The sequence below is a fragment of the Callorhinus ursinus genome, unplaced genomic scaffold (assembly GCF_003265705.2).
Source record: "Callorhinus ursinus isolate GAN/ISIS: 27379988/994484 unplaced genomic scaffold, GSC_fseal_2.0 scaffold75, whole genome shotgun sequence".
NCBI classification, from domain to species: domain Eukaryota; kingdom Metazoa; phylum Chordata; class Mammalia; order Carnivora; family Otariidae; genus Callorhinus; species Callorhinus ursinus.
Window position 1 is genome coordinate 2,275,370 of NW_027397137.1, and position 22,147 is coordinate 2,297,516.

Genomic DNA, 22,147 nt, shown 5'->3' on the forward strand with positions numbered 1-22,147 from the left:
GGGCTCCCTGCTCAGCAGGGAGTCTGCCTCTCCCTCTGACCTTCTTCCCTCTCATGCTCTCTCTCTACCATTCTCTCTCTCTCTCAATAAATAAATAAAAATCTTAAAAAAAAAAAGATAACTAGTACACAGATACCCCGAGTGCACTCATTAAACAAATACTCACTGAGCTTATACTCTGTGCCCGCTCCTGTTCTAGACATTAACAAAACAGATCAAAAGCCCTGCTTTCTTGTAGCTTACATCCCAGTTCTATGCCATTCAGGCAACCATAGTGCTAAAGAAAAAAAACACTCGTAAAATTACTATCATATTCTTCAACTGTTATTACAACTTAAGTCTACCACTTACTTTTGTATCATTTTCTAAGGGCTTTCTTTGACATATGGCTATAATTTAAAAATCCAAATTCAATGTCATCAACCACATTCTTTTACAAATAATTCTTACGATGCTTTTTGAAGTTGTTTGTGAAATACGGTGTTACACATAAGATCCTGTTTAGTTAACTCACCTAGGTCTTATCTGTGAACAAAATCAGTTTTCCCATTTCCCCATGCAATTATTTAAAGGGAGAAGATGCAATGATTTACTTTTTAAATTTTTAATTGTGGTTCAATATGTATAATATAAAATTTACCATCTTAACCATTTTTAAAGATTTTATTTATTATGTATTTATTTATTTATTATTTAGAGAGGGAGAGAGAGGAGTAGTGAGGAAAAAAAAAAAGGGGGGTATTGGGGAGGGGCAGAGGGAGAGGGAGAAGCAGACTCTCCACCGAGCAAGGAGCCCAATGTGGGGCTCGATCCCAGGGCCCTGGGATCATGACCTGAGCCGAAGGCAGACGCTTAACCGACGGAGCCACCCAGGTGCCCCAATCTCAATCATTTTTCAGAGTACAATTCAGTAGTGCTGAGTACATTTACATTATTATGCAGCCATCACCACCATCCATCTCCAGAACTCTTTATCTTGCAAAACTGAAGCTTTATACAACAGCTCCCCATTTTCTCCCTCTACCCAGTCCATGGCACCCCCATTCTACTGTCTGTGTCTTTGAGAATTTGACTCCTCTAGGGAGCACACATAAGCGGAATCATGCACTATTTGTCACGTTGTGACTGGTCTATTTCATTCACAAGAAATGTCCTCAATGTCTATCCATGCTGTAGTATGGGTCAGAATTGTCTCTTTTTTTCAGGCTGAATAATGTTCTCTTGCATGTACCACATTCCGTTTCTCCAGTCATTTGTCAGTGGGCACTTGGGCTGCTCCCACAGTTTGGCTGTTGTGAACAGTGTTGCTATGAACGTGGGTGTGCAAATAGCTCCTCCACAATTTATTTTGAAAAATTAGTCTCCAATCACTTTTGCACAGGTGACAGCATTTCCCCTTAAACCACCATCAGTTCAAACAAAGAGAAGACAAGTCAAATGTGTGTTTTTCGTGTAACTCGTACCAGAGAAAAGGCTGGGTGTTCATCAAGTAACATTGCTATCCCATTAGAAGAGAGCACATCCGGTCGATTTGAAGCTGAAGCTGAGAAGGACTCCTGCATGACAAGGCATGAAGCAAGTTTTTCATGAAAACGACATGATTTATATCCATGTTCCAATTAGAAACATGACCACATAAAGTTTCTGCAAAGAAACGCCATGACAGTCTTTCACTGCATTTACTTCCTTATAGAGATATAAAACTTTATTTTCCTCTCTGAACAAGTGTAGAAGAAAATTTACGTGCTGCGCTTAATGAAGGAATATTCAGAGGGAGATCAAAGGCAGTGAAGAAAATGATCCAAAGGGTGGAAATTGTAAAACTTAGAAGAGGTTAAAAGAATGTCTCCTAAAGAAGAAAAGACTAATAGAGTAGGCTGGGAAAATGAAAGAAGAAGTCTGCACACACTAAACGAGAAGAGAGAAGGGGATGACTATGGACAAAGCAGGAAAACAGTTTGAAGTCGAGAAGATGAATCCAGGCCTGATGACATGGACGCTCCATGGAAGCTGAGCACGAAGGTGAGGGGACAGGGAACAGCACTTCTCTGAGAAACCACATTCACAGGGTCGGCTGTCACACCCGGGGTCTGGAGCAGGGCAGTTGAGAAGAGAAGCCCATTACCTCCCTTCTTGTCTCAAATGCCTAAACCATTCACTGGCCTTTATTAGGACCACCCTGAATCCGTCAAGGAGAACAGAGTGCAGTCAGTGGTGGGGCAGAGGAGCAGTAAGTCAGGTAGAGCCCACGGTGACACAGAACGAAGAACAGAGCGTGATGGAAACGAAGAGGCGGGAGAAGCGGGTCTTGACCCAGCTTCCTGAAGATATTTTCGGCGAGCATAAGGGGCTAACGGGCCTCCCCTCCCACCCCCACCAAGAAGAGGGTCCCTAAGGGGCTTTCCCTATTATTAAAGCTGATCAATTTCTGATTGATTCAATTAAATAATAAGGTTTCTCCTCACTTGTTCATGGTACCACCATCCACTGAATTCCCTACACCAAAACCTGAGTCATCCCTGAGGACTGTCTTTCTTTCACCCGTCACCTGTCACTCTATCAGCCAACATACCACATCCTCCCCAAACACCTCCCAGATCTGTCCTCTTCGCTCTGTCCCCACGTCTACTGACCGGTCAAGTCTGCACTGTGTCTCGTACTCACTCACCCAATGACCCGTTTGCTCGCCACTCCCCACTCTCGTCCATAGAGCAGCCACGGTCGCATCATCCCCCCGCCCAGATTACAACAGTTTTCTACCATCCCACCAAAAAATCCAAACTCCCTGATGGGCTGAGAAGGCCCTTCATGCACTGGCCCTGCCCACCTCCCACGCTTGTCCCTCTTAGGCACCTTTGCCTCACTTGAGGACCCCGCATGGTGGGTCCCCTCTTGCTGCTCCAGCTCAGCCATAAACACACACCCTTTCCTTCCCCCCCATACCGGACTATTCTGGAGCTGGCCATGATGGTGTCTTGTTTTACAGTACAAAGGATAAAAATGATGTCTAGAGAAGTACAAAACAGAATCCAAATCCAATAAAACCTGAGACATCTGTACGCTAGATTCTAGAAAAACAGTATTTTCAGGTTTGTTCTACCCATAGTTGGTGTTTGGTCCTACGACAACATCTGGCCCATACTTAACCATTAATCACTGAACCTAAGGTTTAAAGGAACACCACTTTTATATAAATTAGCTTTAGTGGCCTTAAATTCAAACATACTGTTTCCCAAATTGTAATCTAAGGAATATCATGGATGGTCTTGGAAAATAAAAGTAAATAAAAATAAAAATTGCAGTGATCATTTAGGATTTGCACTGCACGGCCCTATCGTAAAGAACCATGTTCCTATTGATTAATATATTCTTTCCTAATTCTTTAAAGCCCAGAATCCACATGAGCATCTTCTATCCTCTTAACCTCTCCACAAACACAGCCTAGGAAATGCTGGTTGAAAAATACCTCATCTCATTAACTGAGAAGGAACACTCTCAACTTGGAGAAGCGTCACTAATTTTAAAGGACATTTTTTTTATGGTTCTAGTGTTGTCCCAGAATTTCAGAGCTCATAACCAGCAGGAATACAACACTTCACTTAATGTATCATTAATTTTTAAAATATGACATTCATAATCTGCCTATTTCTGGCTTGATGATGTGCCAATTGTTCATGTCTAACCGTGTACTCTGAAGGTTCAAATAAAAAGTATTATGGTTTGTTATCCAGGTGTTTTTCTTTCAACTTCTCATTACAGAGTATTTCAGACATACACAACAGACAAATATGATCCTAATGAGCGTCCATGTGTCCGCCACCCATTTCAGCAATGATCCCCTCCTGCCACACCCAACCCCCACCCGCAAACACACTGGATTAATTTGAAGTCAATCCCGGTATCAAAAAGGCTTTTTTTAAATATTTTATTTATTTATTTAACAGAGAGGGAGAGAGAGTACAAGCAGGGGGAGCAGAAGGAGAGAGAGAAGCAGACTCCCCGCTGAGCAGGGTGTGGGGCTCAATCCCAGGACCCTGGGATCATGACCTGAGCCCAAGGCAGACGTTTAACCATCTGAGCCACCCAGACGCCCCTCCAAAAGGTATTTTTTAAGAACGAAATGTTGGCTAATGTTTGTTACTAACAGTGAGAAAGCCATAGCTATTACTCCATCATACAGCCATACATAAGCAGGCGTGCGCGCGTGCGCGCACGCGCGCACACACACACACACACACACACACACACACTTTGCACATTTACTAAACAAGTAGTCCCAGCTGCTTCTGATTGTAGGCTGCTGTCCCTGAATTCACGACATGGCATAGGAAGGTATGTTAACGGATCTCTTTCTCACTGTTGATGAGGGCTACTAAGTATAAAATATTTGTCCCGGACCACAGGGACTAATCCACTAGCACAGTTCTGACTGTCAGATCGGTCTGATCCACACAAACCTGTCAACAAAGCAGGTCAGCAGGCTGGCGCAGAGAAGAAAAAAATCAATAAGCCTTTAAATGAATCATGCGGCCATCAGGGAGAATATGGGTGTGCAGGATGAGACGCACCCATCTGGCTAACTCGCCTTCCTCTGTCCCACCATCTCTTGTTTCCGCCCAGTGTGCTCACCCTCGCACAGGATGCCCACTCCAATGACTGAGTGCAAGTCACTGTCCCTAATTTATAGTTTCTGTCCCACCTAATTCTCTTAGAAAAGGATTTGAGACTGGAGATAAATGAGCCAAATTTAAATTAAAGGAAAAAGTGCATCATCCTAAATTGCCTCAAATTCTGGTCACGTATGATGGTTATTAACAAACAAATACACTTCTCTGTAAAAGTGGGTTTTACATCTCATGTCATAACCTTATGTACACAGAGAAATTTACTGAACCTTTACAGAGGTTCGAACTGCCATCACTTTCAACATCCTGCTATTTATTACATGTGGGGTTTAGGAGCATGGACACTCATTGCTGTCACAATTTAACAACCCTCCAAAAGAGACATATCGTAAATGACACATGCCTGGGTCTTCCGACCCTACTTCTGAATAACCATTTCACAAGGGTACATATCAAAGATCTATAAATCAATAGCCAATATTAGTAAGAAGTAATTCACTCTTAGATTCTAAATTGAAAACTGAAGCAACTATGGGTATATATTTTTCCCACGTACAGCAAGCAGGCATAAAATTTGAGATTATCAGTGATGAGTACACAACACGTGTATGTTTTAAGTACATAAAATGGGTTGTCCACCTTCGTCACTTTTCCTTGAAAGATGATAATTATGCATGCCCTTACCATCTACAAAGGATTTCTTTCCGAAAATCTCAACATAAAATTAAAGACATGAACAATAACTGTTTTGGTAATTTTGATAAAGGAAGAGAGGAGCATGTATGCCTTCATTTTTTGTAGCAATGAATCAAATCCAGTAAACAAAGAGCCAGAGATTCAGGAACATAAACCTGGGCTCACATGTTCAGGACCATAAATAAATTACGTAAGGGGACCAATGAAAATCACTCATCAGGTCCCAAGGAAATCAGAGGTTCTGTGCATCTCACACGTAAGATCGACTTTGGAGTTCTGTGGCAACCTTTTGCTAGAGAGTCACTTGAGGGCACGGCCAGCGGTGGGGCGCTCAGGCTCCCTTCATTTGTTGATGGGATGGCACAGGAATCCCCAGAAGAGCAAATGGGTGAGACACACACTGCTATATTTTCTCCTCACTTAATGGCAGGACACAGAGGGGAATTCAGCAGAAGAGGGACATCACTGGGACACGGATTGGGACACAGAGTGACAGAAAATAAAGACAACGCAAAGCGTACAGACCCTGAATAATGTTCGTGTATCATTTAAAGGATATCTGCCTGGCTGAGATACAATTCTCTTCAACATTTGATTATTTGTGGCAGGAATTTGCAGTATAGATGATTTCTTTTTTTTTTTAAATCCTGAATCCCAGGATAATTTTTTAAAGAACAAATTACATGAAACCGGAGCGGAAGAAATGTGTCACGTGCACCCAGATGGCGTGTTGCTTTGGCTTTCTGCAGAGGGCTCAAGTCTGGCTCCATTCCGTTTTGGGAAACGGCCCTCCTCAATTCCAAGTTCATTTGGCTTTTTCAATGATAGGGTTTCAATTCAAACAGATAACAATGCCAAGAACTAAAAATTTCACCATCTAATTAGGGAGGGGGAAATTCAGTACGGCCTTTCTTTCCTAATATCATCTGTAGTTTGAAAATGACTTGATGAAGGCTCTTTATAAAAGCCCCTCACTTTTCCTGGTACAAGAACAATTGCACTGAAAGCTACCGTAGGATGGAGCGGGCACAAAAGCAGAGGAAGTGTGTGCATGACAAAGGGAGCAGAGGGGCAGCACAAGTAAGAGATCAGAAAAAGGATAAGGCTGGAGATTTCAAGGTCAAACTTCGTTAAAAAAAAAAAAAAAAAAAACTCTCACTACCTGATGTGTCTATCAGAGGGTTTCACCTGGGATGGACACCCAGTTGGTCTGGGCAAGGGCAGGTATGGATGGCGGTGGGAGGCTGTAGATGGGTTGCAAGTTTGAAGAGAAACAGAAAGGTTCTAGAAATCGTGCAGGTTTGGGTGCGTATGTGTTTCCTGGCGATCCACTGTTCCGTAGTTTGCATTACCTCCTCAGCTGGTCCCTGATCCAAAATAAAGTCTAGAAACATCAATCTAAGGACATGTCTACCTCTAAAGGAATATATTTATATTTTAGAAACTACCAGTACGCATTCCCAGATATGCAACATCTTGTTTGCATCAAAACGCGTTTGAAGTATTTGATATTGAAATAAAACTCAGAAACTTGGGATTTTAAGTCTATTTCAAAATGACTTATCCTGAGAAGCACAATTTTCAAGGAACTTCTTTTAAATCAACAGTTCCAAGCGTGCAGCAGTGTGGGCAGCTCCTTCACTCCAGCAAAGGGCACTGACTTGAAGTCAGCCCTGATCAGACACCTCTGTCTCACCCGTGCACCTCTTCCATGGGCCATATAATGCATTGGGGCGCCTGGGTGGCTCAGTCAGTTAAGCATCTGCCTTCGGCTCAGGTCATGATCCCAGGGTCCTGGGATCGAGCCCCGTGTCGGGCTCCCTGCTCAGCGGGAATCTGCTTCTCCCTCTCCCTCTGCTCCGCCCCCTGCTTGTGCTCTCCCTCTCTCTCTCTCACATAAATAAATTAAATATTTAAAAAATAAAAATAAAAATAAATATAAATAAAATAAACATATAAATATAATTATAAATATATATATTTATATAAATATATATTTATATATATAAATATATATAAAAATATAAATAAAAAAATAAAAAATAAAAATAATGCCTTATGTACAGTAAGGGCTTAAATGAAAGTAATAAAAGGTCTTTAAGTTACTAGTACAAAACAGACACAAAAAAATCCCAGGTGTGATTCCCCACTGACTCCTGCCTCCTCCATGAAATAATTTTCCAACACAAAATCTGGTCCAGTGATAGAGATGAATGAGGCTCTAGGCAACACTCCCATTGTCACCCAGACTCACATGGGTGAGCCCTCCCGCTAGGCAGCCGCCATTCCTGCTGCTGGTCATGTGACCTTTCTAAGGCTCCACCATCCCCATCAAAAAGATACTCTGACCCTCCTCCACGCAGAAATTCTATAGTTTGCAGATGTAGCATCATAAATTGGGGAAGCACACTGATCCATTTTTGAAATGGGCACCCCTACACACAAAAGCTATACAGGACAGTTGACTATGTTTACTGAAGGGGTGTGTGTGTGTGTGTGTGTGTGTGTGTGTGTGTGTGTGTACCTCCCTTTAGAGAAATGAGTAAAGTAAAATGTGAGGAATAACGGCTTGGCTGTGGATCTCGTGCATTAGAAAATGTTCTAAAATGTCCCTAAAGGTATTGGCATGGAAGTATCTCCTTTGTCTTGTGCACCTACCCACTATTCAGTGCTAAATTTTAACAAATGTCACAGCACAAAACTGGAAGGTGACAAAAATAAAATCATTTCTCAAGAATAATGGGAGACAGCTTTTGCTTTGGGACTAACAAATATTGGGGATTTGGGCATATCTGTTTCCCTTAGAACATAATCATTTTATGAAAGTCTGCTGTGAAACACCAGGTTGCATGGGATTTGACCTGCCCAGACACTTTGCCCTGGGAGGAGAAGTTGATGTGAGATTGTGCTTCAGAGTAGTAGAAAAAATATATAGGAAAGGAAAAGCTCTCCTTAAAGCATTAAGAATAATTTGAAAGAAAATACCATAATTTTAATGGAACAGTTGCTCATTCAACATTCTTTCAATAAACATTTATCAAGCTACTATTATATGCCGGGCATCATAATGTTATATCTGAGGCAGTGGGAAGGTACAAATTTAAATAAAATCAAAATTAAGAAAATTATTTTTATCCTAGACAGTTTCATCTATTTGGATTTTTCTCTAGTTGGGGAATATCGTTTCAAAAAACATAAAGCATATTATCCCCAAACCACATGAAATGTCCTAGATATGTCAACTATCCAAAATCATACCATATTTGAAAATGTTTTTCTTGGTTAAATAAGTCCCTACTCTCAAGTTACAGCTGTTATAAGTTGTTTGTCATTCAACTGACAACTTCTGTTGACTCTCACACACTTGGGTGCTGTAGAAAACCAAAAGACTTTTCAAAAGGCAGAACCTCTACTTTCTAGAGAGGGAAAACCGCAAGGTAAGACCCTGGATGAGTGTTTGAAACACCCTGTGCCTCAGTATTCTTATCTGGGAAGTGGGGCTGCTGAGAATAACCACCTACAGGGCTGTTAGAAGTTGTTCGATAGAACCTGACATAGATCACTAACCCAAACGTTTTGGAAGTGTTTCAATGTAAGTTCAAACCTTCCCTCAAACAGGTCTTCTGATTTCTCTCTGGAGGTAAGGCAGAAAGTAAAGAGCCTCTTATTCTGGTTCATTGCTCATTATACATTATCTGATTTCTATTTAATAAAAGTAAACATTTAATAAAGCAAATGTTGTTTATTTTGATAAAACCCAAGAGATTATTAGTTCAGTCGCATTCTAACACCTTTCATTGAAATTGCAGGACTCCAGATCATTCATCATACCTGGCATTTTAGTAATTCCTCTTAAATAGAATAATTTCTGCTTTTGCTCCCTAATAAGCACACACAAACAGTTCCTTCTTTGTTTAGAAATCATGTAGTCCTGAGCACCTGCTTTCTGGAGCAGGAATAGTTTAGACAGAAGATAAATAACAACAACAACAATGCCAACATTTACACCAAACACTGTTCTAAGCATTTTACGTAGATTAACTCATTTAATCGTTACAACTACCTTATGATGTAGTTCTTGCTGTTGTTGCTCTCATTTTCCAATCGAGGAAACTGAGGTATAGAAAAGCTATGTGATCAGCCCAAGGCCACAGTGTGTGCTGTGGTGGACTGGGAATGTAGACCTAGACGTCAGCTTCAGGGTCCATCCTAGTGCCTTCTGACGAGATAGACGAATACATAGCTAGAGACCAGGAATTGGCTAGGTATTTATAATTCATGGAGCACCTCCCCTGGCATTTCTAATCTTTATCAAAATACCGTGTCCAATTCTACAGAGAGGTAATTAATTGTTGAAGCTCTCACAGCTGTGAAATTGGGACCCAAAGCCAGGTCTAAGTTCAAACCCAAGACATCACACAGACTGTTGGCAAAATGAAAGGTGAACAGAAGCCTGAAGCCTTCCCTGGAAGAGCATGTGACCCAGTTGGGAGATTTTTGAAAACAGTCTATATTTGTTTATTTACTGTACCTGCTTATTAGCTTCTCCACAAAGGACATCTTGACTGTGCTCACACAAAGCAGCACGTGCTAGAGATTTTCAATTCTTTAAACAGCCCAATTCTGGACAGTCAATAGTGGGCATTATCACTATGTTTCCAGAAACTAAACAGACGAAAATATCCTATAACCCCCCCCCCTTTTTTAAGTAAGCTCCACACTCAATGTGGGGCTTGAACTCATGACTCTGAGATCAAGAATCACATGCTCTACCAACTGAGCCAGTCAGGGGCCCCTGTAAATATTCTCATTAGTTAGCCACACATGGACACAGCACAGCCACTACAAATAGGGCTTAGTTGTAGACGTTTCAATCCAAAATGATTGTTTATCCAACAAAAATACAGTTACTTTGGGATTGACTTTTGAATTTGGGGTACTTTGGGGGGAAATTTTTTTTTATTTATTTTTATTTTTTATTTAAATTCAATTAGCCAACATACAGTACATCATTAGTTTCAGATGTAGTGTTCAATAATTTATCAGTTGTGTATAACACCCAGTGCTCATCACATCACAATATTTTTTGAATATAGTTGACACAAAAGGTTACATTGGTTTCAGGTGTACAACAAATACCATATGGTTTCACCCGCAGGGGAGATTTTGTATTGCATATAAGTTTTCAGATGACTAGCCATTTGGGAAATTTATTATTCATTTTTCCAGTAATAAATGTCCTCCTTTCCCTTAGGGGAGGAAGCGTAGGACTCTAAATTACAAAATATCCACTGCACCTGAAAATAGAATCATTTATCAAAAGCGTGAGAGCTCACTTTATCATCAGATTGCTTCATATATGTTATTTACTAATGTGCCAGTGCAACCTAGAAAGTTGGGTGGGGGAGCAAGGTAACATGCAGTTTCGAAGTGGCAGAATTAGATTGAGAAAGTGAGTTTATATGCATATCTTCTATATTAGTCAGCTCAGACTGCTATAACAAGATACCATACACTGGAGGGCTTAAACAACAGGAAAGTACTCTCACAGTTCTGGAGGCTGGAAATCAGAGATTAGCGTACTGGTAGGGTTGGTTTCTGGTGAGAGCCCCCTTGCTTTCCCCCTGTGTGTTCACATGTCTCTCTCCCACTTCTTATAAGGCCATAGTCCTACTGGACTAGAGCCCAACCCTTAAAACCTCATTTAACCTTAACTACCATTTAAAGATCTTATCTCTAAATATTGGGGGTTAGGGGTCATGAATGTGGGGACACAATTCGGTTCATAGCATGATCTGAAAATATAAGTCAAGCAGTTGGCCTACAGTCCCTGGTGTCTTGGCTCTGGAACATCTTGATTCTGTCCCCATCCTGGCCCCTAGCCCAGTCTGACACAAGGGCAGGCTACACACAGCTGAGGGGGAAGCAGCTAATCGTGTGGCTGCCAGCTGGCATTCTAACACAGCTGGGGCAGGGCAAAGGCGCCAGCACGAGAATAGTCATTCAGGTATGGGCACTCTGCACTGAAACTTTCTGCTTTTTCTTTCCTTCCTTTTGAAACTGTTTTTATTTCAGGATCTCATTTGATACACATTTGTCAGTTGTCAAGCAGGTGACAGAAAGATGTAAAACAGGTGTAATAGAGGGTCAAAAGAAATCAGGATTTGTCAATGTACTGGGTTGAAGAGCGCCCTCCCAAAATTCGTGTCCTTCCCGGAACCTCGAAATATGACCTCATTTGGAAATAGAGTCATCATAAATGTAATTCGTTAAGATGAGATCATCCTGGAGTAGGGTGGGCCCTTAATCCAATCTGACTGGTGTCCTTAGAGAAGAGAAGAGACATGCCCAGGACAGAGGCCACGTGACCAAAGAGCAGACATTGCAGTGATGCATCCATAAGCTGAGGAATGCCAAGGACCAGCTGGACCACCAGAAGCTCGGAGAAATGCATAGAATAGATTGTTCCCTAGAGCCTTCAGGGAGAGCATGGCCCTGCTGCCATTTTGATCCTGTACTTCTAGCCTCCAGAACTGTGAGAGCATACATTTCTGTTGTTTTAAGGTGTGTGTTAGCACCTAGTTTGTGAAATTTTGGAAACTAATAGTTAAAATCTGGAGGAAAAAAAAGAAAGAAGTAATTCAAAGGCAAATTCATTTGTGGTTGGAAAGAATGCTGAATGCTGCTTTAGTTACGCTCTGTGGAGGTGGCAGGAGCGGAGCAGACAGTAGGGAATAAGCAAGCCCAGGGGGAGAAGACAGGCCCAAAGTTAGGATCATCTACATAGACATGATGGACAAAGCCCCGGGAAAGAAATGAGACGACCAATAAAGAAAGTGGAGATTGGAAGATGCTGGGGGTAAAGACTGAGTTTTGGGGTCTATTTACATTTCTGAGCAGGGAGGAAAAAATAAGGAAAGAGATAGTGCAGAAATAATCAGAGAGGAGAAAGCCAACCAAAGGAGGGCAATCAATGGAGGAAGAAGGTCAATGGTTTAGCTTCTTCAAGGAAGTCAGAACTTGCCATTGGGATTTGACATTAGGAAGTCCTGGGTGACCTTGAAAATGTAAGTTTCAGTAGCATGCAAGTGGTAGAGACCAGACCATGCAAGATTAGGAAGAAGTTATTCACTTGCTTTCTCCAGCGTTTGGTGCTGGGCACATTCAAAAAGGGATTGTCGACTGGGTGACATGCAATGAGCCGCCATCTCTGAGAAAACTGCCCTGTACAGAAACCAATTAACATATTAGGTCTAGAACTGCTTTCCTTAACAGGCCTGCTTGCAAGGCTGACCCTTGGCTGGTGTCTGGTAACTGGGATTTCAGGAGGGTTCCTGCCACCTCACTGTGTCTAAACTATACAAACAATAGGGTTTCTTGAATACCTAAACTTTCCTTCTGGGAGTCTGGAATTTTGGTACATGCCTGGTAGAGAGTGCCCACGTGACTGGCCTCCAGTAAAATCCTTAAACACTGAATCGCTAATGAGTTCCCTGGTAGAAAGTATTTTATACTTGTCATCGTTCCCTGCTATGGGGATTAAGTGTGACCTATGCGAATCTATGCGGAAGAAAGTCCTGGAAGCTTGTGCCTGGTTTCCTCCAGACTTCTCCCCATACACCTTCTCCCTTTGCTGATTTTGCTCTGCATCCTCTCACTGTAATAAATCACAGAGGTGAGTAAAATTATATGCTTAATCCTGGGAGTCCGCCTAGCAAATCACCAAGCCTCTGAAACATGCATAAAATAAAAATTCTATGAGATTAAGTCTAAGACAAAAAAAAAAAAAAAAAAAGAGCTGGCTTAAGAAATGAAATATTCAATTTGGAATTTTAATATTCTGCCATTTTATTAGGAGAGGGACCAGTAAAACCATCTTCTATCTACATATGGAAGCTGAGGCAGGGAAAAAAGAGATTTGCTCCCTGGTCACCAGCTAATCTGTGGGAGCTGCAATCAGCAGCCAAAATCCCCTGGTGATCCTTGGTAGGAAACCAAGCAGTGTGTGAGGCTGACCTAACGACCCAACACCTTCTCGGCCGAAGGGGTGTTTCATACACATACACACACCCTGAGAGGCTCTGGGATAAATTTGCTACCACATTTTCCTTGTCTTTCCTTGTCTTTTTCCTTTCCTTCCTTACCTTCCCTCCTTCCTCTCTCTCTCTTCCTTTCTTCCTTTCTTTCTTTTTTAAAATATTATGTTAACATGTCCTTAGCCATGTGCCTACTTGTCTCAGAAGTTCAAAAGTCAAAAACATTTTTTTTTTGTTTTGAGCTATAATCTTCAATACAATTTCTGATTTTGAGAATGGGAATGTGTCTTCTCTCTGAAGGCTGACACTTAGTAGATTTTCTGTTCACTCTGGACCTTTCAGGATCCCACTAGTGGTTTATTTCCGGAATGCCAGACTCGAGCCACCTGTCTAACATCACCTTCGTTCCCAGTGTCAGGCGGAGTTTCCTCTGCACTCCCCACACAGGTTTTAATTACTTTCAGGTGGCAGCAGAGTAGCATGCAAAACCTAATTTAGTGAAAATAGACTTAAGTGGCAAAAGTATAAACAAGTAATGGCTTTTAAAAAAGAAAGAGACCAGGACCCTCCTTTCCTGTGCACTTGCCCATTTTTCAGTTATCCCGCTTGCTCAAAATATAGCACAGTGAAAATACTACATCTCTCCACCTTTCTAATTCCAGTCTGCTACATCCGTCCTGTGCTGATTTCGAGTGTTTGTAATGAGCCTCCTACTTGCTGGAAATCAAGATAGATGGGGAGGCAGGGAGGCAGGGAGGAAGGAAGGAAGGAAGGAAAGAAGGAAGGGAGGGAGGGAGGGAGGGAGGGAGGAAGGAAAGAAGGGAGGGAGGGAGGGAGGGAGGGAGGGAAGGAAAATGCTCCTTTAGCAGTTTCCATTTGGACCTACAAATTTCTTTTTCAGTGAATGTGAAAGCAATGCTTTTTTCTTCCTGCAACTCCCTGGTACTTTTATTTATTTTTTGATTTAAATTCATTTAGCCAACATACAGTTCATCATTAGTTTCAGATATAGAGTTCAGTAATCCATCCGTTGCATAGAACACCCAGTGCTCATCACATCCCTGGACTTTTTAAAATCAAAGACCAGGCCTGCAGGTGACAATAGGCCTGTCCCCTAAGTCATTTTGATGTTGATCTCATTCCCTTTACTCACAAGCACCTTGAGGGCAGAATTGGGTCTTATCACCACCACGGCAACCTGAGCGGCTTCGTCGCAGGTCACCTTGAAAATGCTCAGTGACCAGGAGTAAAATGAAAATACGAGTGCCTTAGGAGGCAAGAACGTGCACTCTCTTAGAGTTGCGGGGCTCATGAACAGTGACAACGGGCCACATACAGCCCTCCTTACTCTCAGAAGCTGTGCCCCCCACTCCAAAAGACAACAGAGTACATCAAACCTGCTCTTAGTTTAAGTTTGCTGAAACGTGAAAACCTTGCCTACCTGGAGTGACTGTATCTACGATGTAATTGTTTTCCCCAGCCTAAAATGCAAACCAACATTCTCTTAAACGGCCCCCACTTCTGGGAAAGCTTCTGTCTCTCCCACTTGTGTCCCTCCCACACACTGCAGGTGTGTGTTCCTGTGGTGGTCGCCCCTCTGCCTGTCCCCATGCTCACCCCACACACAACACGGTAATCTCCCCGCTCAGCTCCCTGAGAGCAGAAGCCATCTCCACAGGGGGCTTCTTCAAGCCCAGATCCCGCCTTATCTATGGTGACCAGACCCAAATGCTGCATCCATAAACCACCACGAGTGGAGTGTTTCATGTGAAGTGCTGGGCTAATGCCCTCTGATATTTAATGTGGGCAGAAAATGTTCACTTTTACCCAAAATATAGGAAAGAGATAATCATCTGTTGACTTGAACTCATTGATCCTAAGAGATAACATTCTCCTTGAGTCATCACTAATAGAGGTGTTCAGATGGGAAATATCGTAACAGAAAATTGGGCCAGTGCTAAAGAGGGAGGCCGATTCTCTGAGAATAGTAAAATGTTCAGTTTCCATTTTCCAAATCCAGTTACCCTTGGGCTGTGTCTTTGATGTTAATGTAGCTAAACCCCCGGTGAGATTCTCAGAATTTTATCAGAGGAAACAGACACAGAATGCTGGGCTCTCTCATTGCCAGCCTCCCTAATCAGGAAGAAACTCACAACGGGCCACTGAGTGAAACCCAAATATAAAGCTGTCAATATTGTTCTTTGCCAGGATGGGGTCTTCTGTATCTCCACATCAGCAATACCTCCCAAGGCACATCACTATCCAAACTACTACACTTTTACTGGGCTACACTAATATTCTAATATTTAAAAGGCTCTCATTTGTGATCAGAGGAAGAGAAGTGATAAGGTTGTTGGAAAATGAGTATGGACATCATCGCTCTTGCTTTTCCTGGCTCCTTTCTCTTAGGTAGAAGGCAGTAGATCATTGAGGACAGTAGATGCACAATGTGCACCTGTCCCTGAGATGCATTCCCTCCACACATTCCCCAGTGCCTATCACCCATCGGCCAGAGTATGAGAGTGAAGGTGGACCACACGCCATCCTGTGGTCAGGTGAAGAGCCCAGGGAGATGGCAAAGCAGAGCACACAGTAGCATCAGACATCACGTGCCTCTCCTTCCCCTGGGGGAATTATGGGATGGCTACTTCTCAGCCTGTTTTTTCAGCTCTGGCTGCTATATATATATATATATAAATAAAATACAATACCACAGGCTGGGTGGCTTCAACAAGAGGCATTTATTTTTCACAATTCTGGAGGCTGGTAGTCCAAGAACAGGCTGCCTCAACAGTCGGGTTGTGTAAGAGCCCTCTTCTGAGATTCACTGTGCTCATACAGTGGAGAAGGAAGGCCCTGGTATCTCTCATTTTAAGGACACTAATCCCATCATGGAGTGTCCCACCCTCATGACCTCCTCAAGCCCTAATTCTTCCAAAGGCTCTACCTCCGAATACCATCACATTGGGAGTTGGGACCTCAACATACGAATTTTAAGAGGACATGGACATTCAGTCCATAACAAGACCATTGGAGGATTCTTTCCAAAGATCATTTAAAATAAATGAACCCATTTATCCTCTTAATTTGGTGATCTAATGACCTCATCTGATAAGACAGGCACAGCTTGATTCCTGAGTCTAGAGTCAGGCCAACTTAAACCTCCCCTGGAAAGAAATCAATGCCTGACCTCATGCGTAATAAGCTAATGAACACAACTGTTGGAACAGCTAATGAACCCATACAGCTCACAATGAAACCCAGACAGACATGACTGGTGCTTCTCACCCCTGCAAGAACATAGCCCAGTCATTGATTTGCTCAACCAAAGTAAAGGGCAAAAATTAGTAGGACATGCCCGTAGAAGCCATTCCTTTCTTTTTATAGGAATTCACCAATATTTACATTTTTTCCTAGGCGACAGATATCCACTCACCTTAGCCTCGGTTTCCAAAGAACCCTGGCCTAGAAGGTCTGCAGAAGCTGGATGCTCACCGACCAGAAGCAGGCCTTGCCTCTTTGGCCTTCCCCCAGGGAGCTCTGGACCCAAGAGGCTGAGGGGGTGGACAAGAGCGGAGCCCCAGGGAACAGGCCTCTCCCTGTGCAGGCGACCTCCTGCCATGAGCCCCATGTATGCAGGGACAGTGGCCAAGGCCCTGGGTGGCCTGTGGGAGCTCCAGCTTTCTTGGATCAGCCCCAATCCCGGTCTTCTCCTCCCACTCTATCCACTGCGGTGGAGACTCACACAGCCTCGTTTTCATGGAGGATTTGGGTCACTGCCCTCCTCCATCGAAGGAAGTGATGTGTGCAGAGCAGGCATGTTTCCTGGGAGCATTCCCAGCCAGATTCACTGACGGCTGGGCTGTCTTGGAATCCCAGAAAGACTGACATGGGGTGACGGCCCCTGCTAACCACCAAGCTAAATCAGTTTAGCAAGGAGGCACCGAGGCACCGGGGCTATCCATTTATTTACAAATCACAGACAAATTAACCTTTAGCAGACAATCTGCTATGCATACAATCCAGATGTCCCCCTGCTGCCTACAGGATGGAGGCCCCAGGCTCATTCTCTGAACCTCCTGACCTCCTACGTGTAGTCCCCTGTGCCCCACCTCACTCAGGGCCCTGGCCGCCAGCGAGAAATGTAATCCTTCTCCACCAAAACCATAAGGAACTGGCTTATTAATTAAGATCCCCCAATGTTTTTAACCATTTTGTCACCTCCAGTGGCTTCATGACCTCCTTCTCTGGGCATTTTTGGCAGCCCCAATGGGTGGAGCTCGGGTGTTGGAAACAGGGTCCAACAGCAAGCCACTGCAAGGTGCATTACAAGGATAATTTCCAGACTTCCTGTTTACAGATCATAACACTGCAACGGGGTGCTGTTCTCATGTTAAACTCCCTGAGAATGCAAACAGCTCTGACTCACTGTCTTTCTGGGTGTGTCTCAGTCTCTCTGTCTCTCTCTCTCCGTCTCTCTCTGTCTGTATACACATACACACACACGCACACACACACACCATGTGAGCCATGTGGAGCATCTTGAGAATGCCTTGTGTTTGGTTAGATGGCTTACTTACAAACAAACAAAAACCTGCTACTGAAGTATCCCTTAATGAGATCAAAGCCTATACTACATTGGTTTTCTCGATACTTTTGTGCAAAAAAGAAAAGCCAAGTACTTATCCCTGGCACACATTGTTTTTAAATTTCTGCCAAAGGGTAAAGCTTCCATGCATGATTGAAGAGATGTGGGCGTCGTCAGAACCCATCAGCAAGACCCCAGCTCTGTGTTTGCATATCAGCACCCTTTCTGCTCACCAGATATAAAATTCCATTTATTTTATTTTATTAGGTTCATGTTTGAAAAAAAAAAAAAATCTATTCACATCGATTGCAACAAGATGAAACCTTCATGGGGATACCACTAACTAAAGATGCCTAGGAAACATAAGAATGCACACAGTATATTTTTTAAATATAACTTATCTTGTGAACATATAAAACATATCTATGCACATAGATATCTATATCGATAGGTATATAAAACCTTCGGTAGATATTTCTATTTCTCACCCAGATCTCCAGTGGTTCTCTCCTTCCGGGCACACCTAACTGAAGTAAGATACAGCACGTGACCTGCTTTGGCCAATTAAATATTAACAGAAATGAATATGTCTCCTCAAGTAAAAGTACACGGAGACAGTTTGCAATCCTCCACCGTTCTCTCCCTCTTCACAGCAAACCCTGGGGGCTGTCCGATGGCTGTTCTATGATGGCTGAGCCTCCATCAGCCCAGTCCCCCGAGTGTGGGAGATTGCAAATCCTGGTCCATCCTCCCCTCGGTGCACCCACAAGCCCTCACTACGTGCATGTGAATACCCTTCCACTCTGGCCCTGGGCTCAGCCGGAGGGACTTGTCATCAGATCTCTCCATCCGCCATTAAGAAACTAAAATGACCTCAAAACAGAAGCCCTTAAACCCATTAATTAAAGACAACAAGTAGGCTGGCTCAGTCGGGAGAGCATGTGACGCTTTGCCATGAGTTCAAACCCCACACTGGGTTTAGAGATTACTAAAAATAAATAAATATTTTAAAAACCACAACAAATACAAGTGTACAGGTGAGTCTATTACGATTATTTGCAATCATATTTCAGGAATTAAGCTTAGTATTTTTTCCATACTTTAAGTTAAATTATGATGATTAATCAACATAACAGCAAGGCATTTATTGTTCAGTGAAGTTCGAGGGACTCTGGACAGTGTTAAGAAAACCTGATAATGTCTGTTACATGCTAGTTTATTGGATGTACTTTAAAGACCAAAGATTTAATTTTTTCTAATGGTTTAATGACTGTTTTAATGGTTAACTACACTGGCAACCTACACTGTCTAGAAAATCAATAAGCTGAAAAACAGAAATGCTATGTCACCGTGAGAGTTTAGTTCCAATTTCTTAGGTCTATAAATGAGCAAAATTTGGGGGGTATTCAAGAGTTATATGAAAGCATGTGTGTGTGCACACTTGTGCACACATCCACACAGACATGTAAAGAAAAGCAGGCATTTATAACGTGTTATAGCACATTGGATGCTCATCACCACTGTTCTCTGAAAGCAGCCCAGGGTCACTCACTATCCAAAGATGAGCAAAGCAGGAGCACTGGACCCTTTCCAGGTAAACAGCAAGGGGGCAAGAAATCTACTTAAACACCACAAGAAAAGAACCATAAGATCTTAGAAGCAAAATTTCAGTTGCGTCATTTCCAGGTTCTGAAAATAAACCCATATATATATATATATATATCTCAGTAATGAATACATATTCTGAATAGAATCTTCAAGAAAGAGGTCAGAGACATCACATAGTTCTGAAGACATTTGAAATGGTCACAGTGAAAACCAGAGCTTCTGTTTCCCAGATTATAGTTTCAGGCTATCAGTTGTAAGTGTTATCACTGAGGTCTCTCACAGGTGCAAAAACCCTACTGCCCTATTTTCAGGAGCAGAAACAAGCCAAAATTGCCTCTGAGAAGTAACATGATAGCTATATGTACAGTAACTTACTTCTGTCCATCAGCCAATTCACTGAAGAATATCTGAATCGAGCCACGAAAGCAATATAAAGCACTGAAGTCACACAATCCTCAAAGAGCGTCAACAATACATATGCTAATTCCTATTAGGATGAACACAGATCCAGCGACCCAATTCAATACCTGGAACAGCCTGAAGGTGAGCCCCACGTCCTGCGCCCCGGACGTGCCCCACCTACCTGAGATGAGTGACACGGTATCTTTCTCCCAGGAGACGACGGTGACGTACGCCTCCACCGAGGAGGGGATAATGCACTTGAAGACCGCAACATTGCCTCTCATGGTTTTCTGGTCCTCCACACGGACTGTATAGGGCTCCCGTAAAACTGGAAGGCAAGGAGAGAACGCTTCGTAAGATACCTCAGCAGGAGCTCATTCGGGGAGAACGTCATAAATAAATATATGCACTGGAGCTTACATAGAGTAACTGTACCAAATACAGTCATTGGGGAAAAAAAAAAAAGTGAAGAAACCTGCAGTTCATGTCTTAAAAACTTTCATCCCCTTCACAAATAAACCACAATTTTCTTTAATTATGTTTTGTTAATCACCATACATCATTAGTTTTTGATGTAGTGTTCCATGATTCATTGTTCCCGTACGACACCCAGTGCTCCATGCAGTCCGTGCCCTCTTTAATGCCCATCACCGGACTAACCCATCCCCCCACGCCCCTCCCCTCTAGAACCCTCAGTTTGTTTTTCAGAGTCCATCCTCTTCCTTCTTTTTTTTCTTCCCCCTCTCCCTTCTCCTCCCTTCCCCTCCCTTCTCCCTTTTCTCCCTTCCTCTTTTTCTTCTTCTTCTTCTTCCTTTTCTTAACATATAATGTATTATTTGTTTCAGAGGTACAGGTCTGTGATTCAACAGTCTTGCACACTTCACAGCGCTCACCATAGCACATACCCTCCCCAATGTCTATCACCCAGCCGCCCCATCCCTCCCACCCCCCACCACTCCAGCAACACTCAGTTTCCTGAGATTAAGAATTCCTCATATCAGTGAGGTCATATGATACATGTCTTTCTCTGATTTGACTTTTTTCGCTCAGCATTACACTCTCCAGTTCCATCCACATCGATGCAAATGGCAAGATTTTATTCCTTCTGATGGTTGCATAATATTTCATTGTATATATATATACCACATCTTCTTTATCCATTCATCTGTCAATGGACATCTTGGCTCTTCCCACAGTTTGGCTCTTGTGGACATTCCTGCTATAAACATCGGGGTACACGTACCCCTTCGGATCCCTATATTTGTATCTTTGGGGTAAATACCCAGTAGTGTAATTGCTGGATCGTATGGTAGCTCTACTTTCAAATTTTGAAGAACCTCCATACTGTTTTCCATAGGGGCCACACCAGCTTGCATTCCCACCAACAGTGTAGGAGGGTTCCCCTTTCTCCACATCCCCGCCAACATCTGTCTTTTCCTGACTTGTTAATTTTAGCCATTCTGACGGGTGTGAGGGGATATCTCATTGAGGTTTTGATTTGGATTTCCCTGATGCCGAGCGATATTGAGCACTTTTTCATGTGTCTGTTGGCCATTTGGATGTCTTCTTTGGAAAAATGTCTGTTTGTGCCTTCTGCCCATTTCTTGATTGGATCATTTGTTCTTTGGGTGTTGAGTTTAAGAAGTTCTTTATAAATTTTGGATACTAGCCCTTTATCTGATATGTCATTTGCAAATATCTTCTCCCATCCTGTTGGTTGTCTTTGGTTTTGTGGACTGTTTCTTTTGCTGTGCAAAAGCTTTTTATCTTGATGAACTGCAAATAGTTCATTTTTGCCCTTGCTTCCTTGCCTTTGGCGATGTTTCTAGGAAGAAGTTGCTGCGGCTGAGGTCGAAGAGGTTGCTGCCTGTGTTCTCCTTTAGGATTTTGATGGACTCCTGTCTCACATTTAGGTCTTTCAACCATTTTGAGTCTATTTTTGTGTGTGGTGTAAAGAAATAGTCCAGTTTCATTCTTCTGCATGTGGCTGTCCAATTTTCCCAACACCATTTGTTGAAGAGCCTGTCGTTTTTCCATTGGACATTCTTTCCTGCTTTGTCGAAGATGAGTTGACCCTTGAGTTGAGGGTCCATTTCTGGGCTCTCGATTCTGTTCCATTGATGTATGTGTCTGTTTTTGTGCCAGTACCATACTGTCTTGATGATGACAGCTTTGTAATAGAGCTGGAAGTC

The 22,147-nt window shown here is 42.7% G+C and overlaps 1 protein-coding gene across 1 annotated transcript in view; it reads right to left on the minus strand.

Moving 5' to 3' along the window:
- The window catches only part of DSCAM (DS cell adhesion molecule), an 822,687-nt gene that overhangs the window by 648,092 nt on the left and 152,448 nt on the right, over window positions 1–22,147 (minus strand). Inside the window, exon 3 of the mRNA XM_073887019.1 lies at window positions 20,137–20,283. Within this exon, the coding sequence (XP_073743120.1) occupies window positions 20,137–20,283 (147 nt within the window). The remainder of the gene's footprint in view (window positions 1–20,136; window positions 20,284–22,147) is intronic.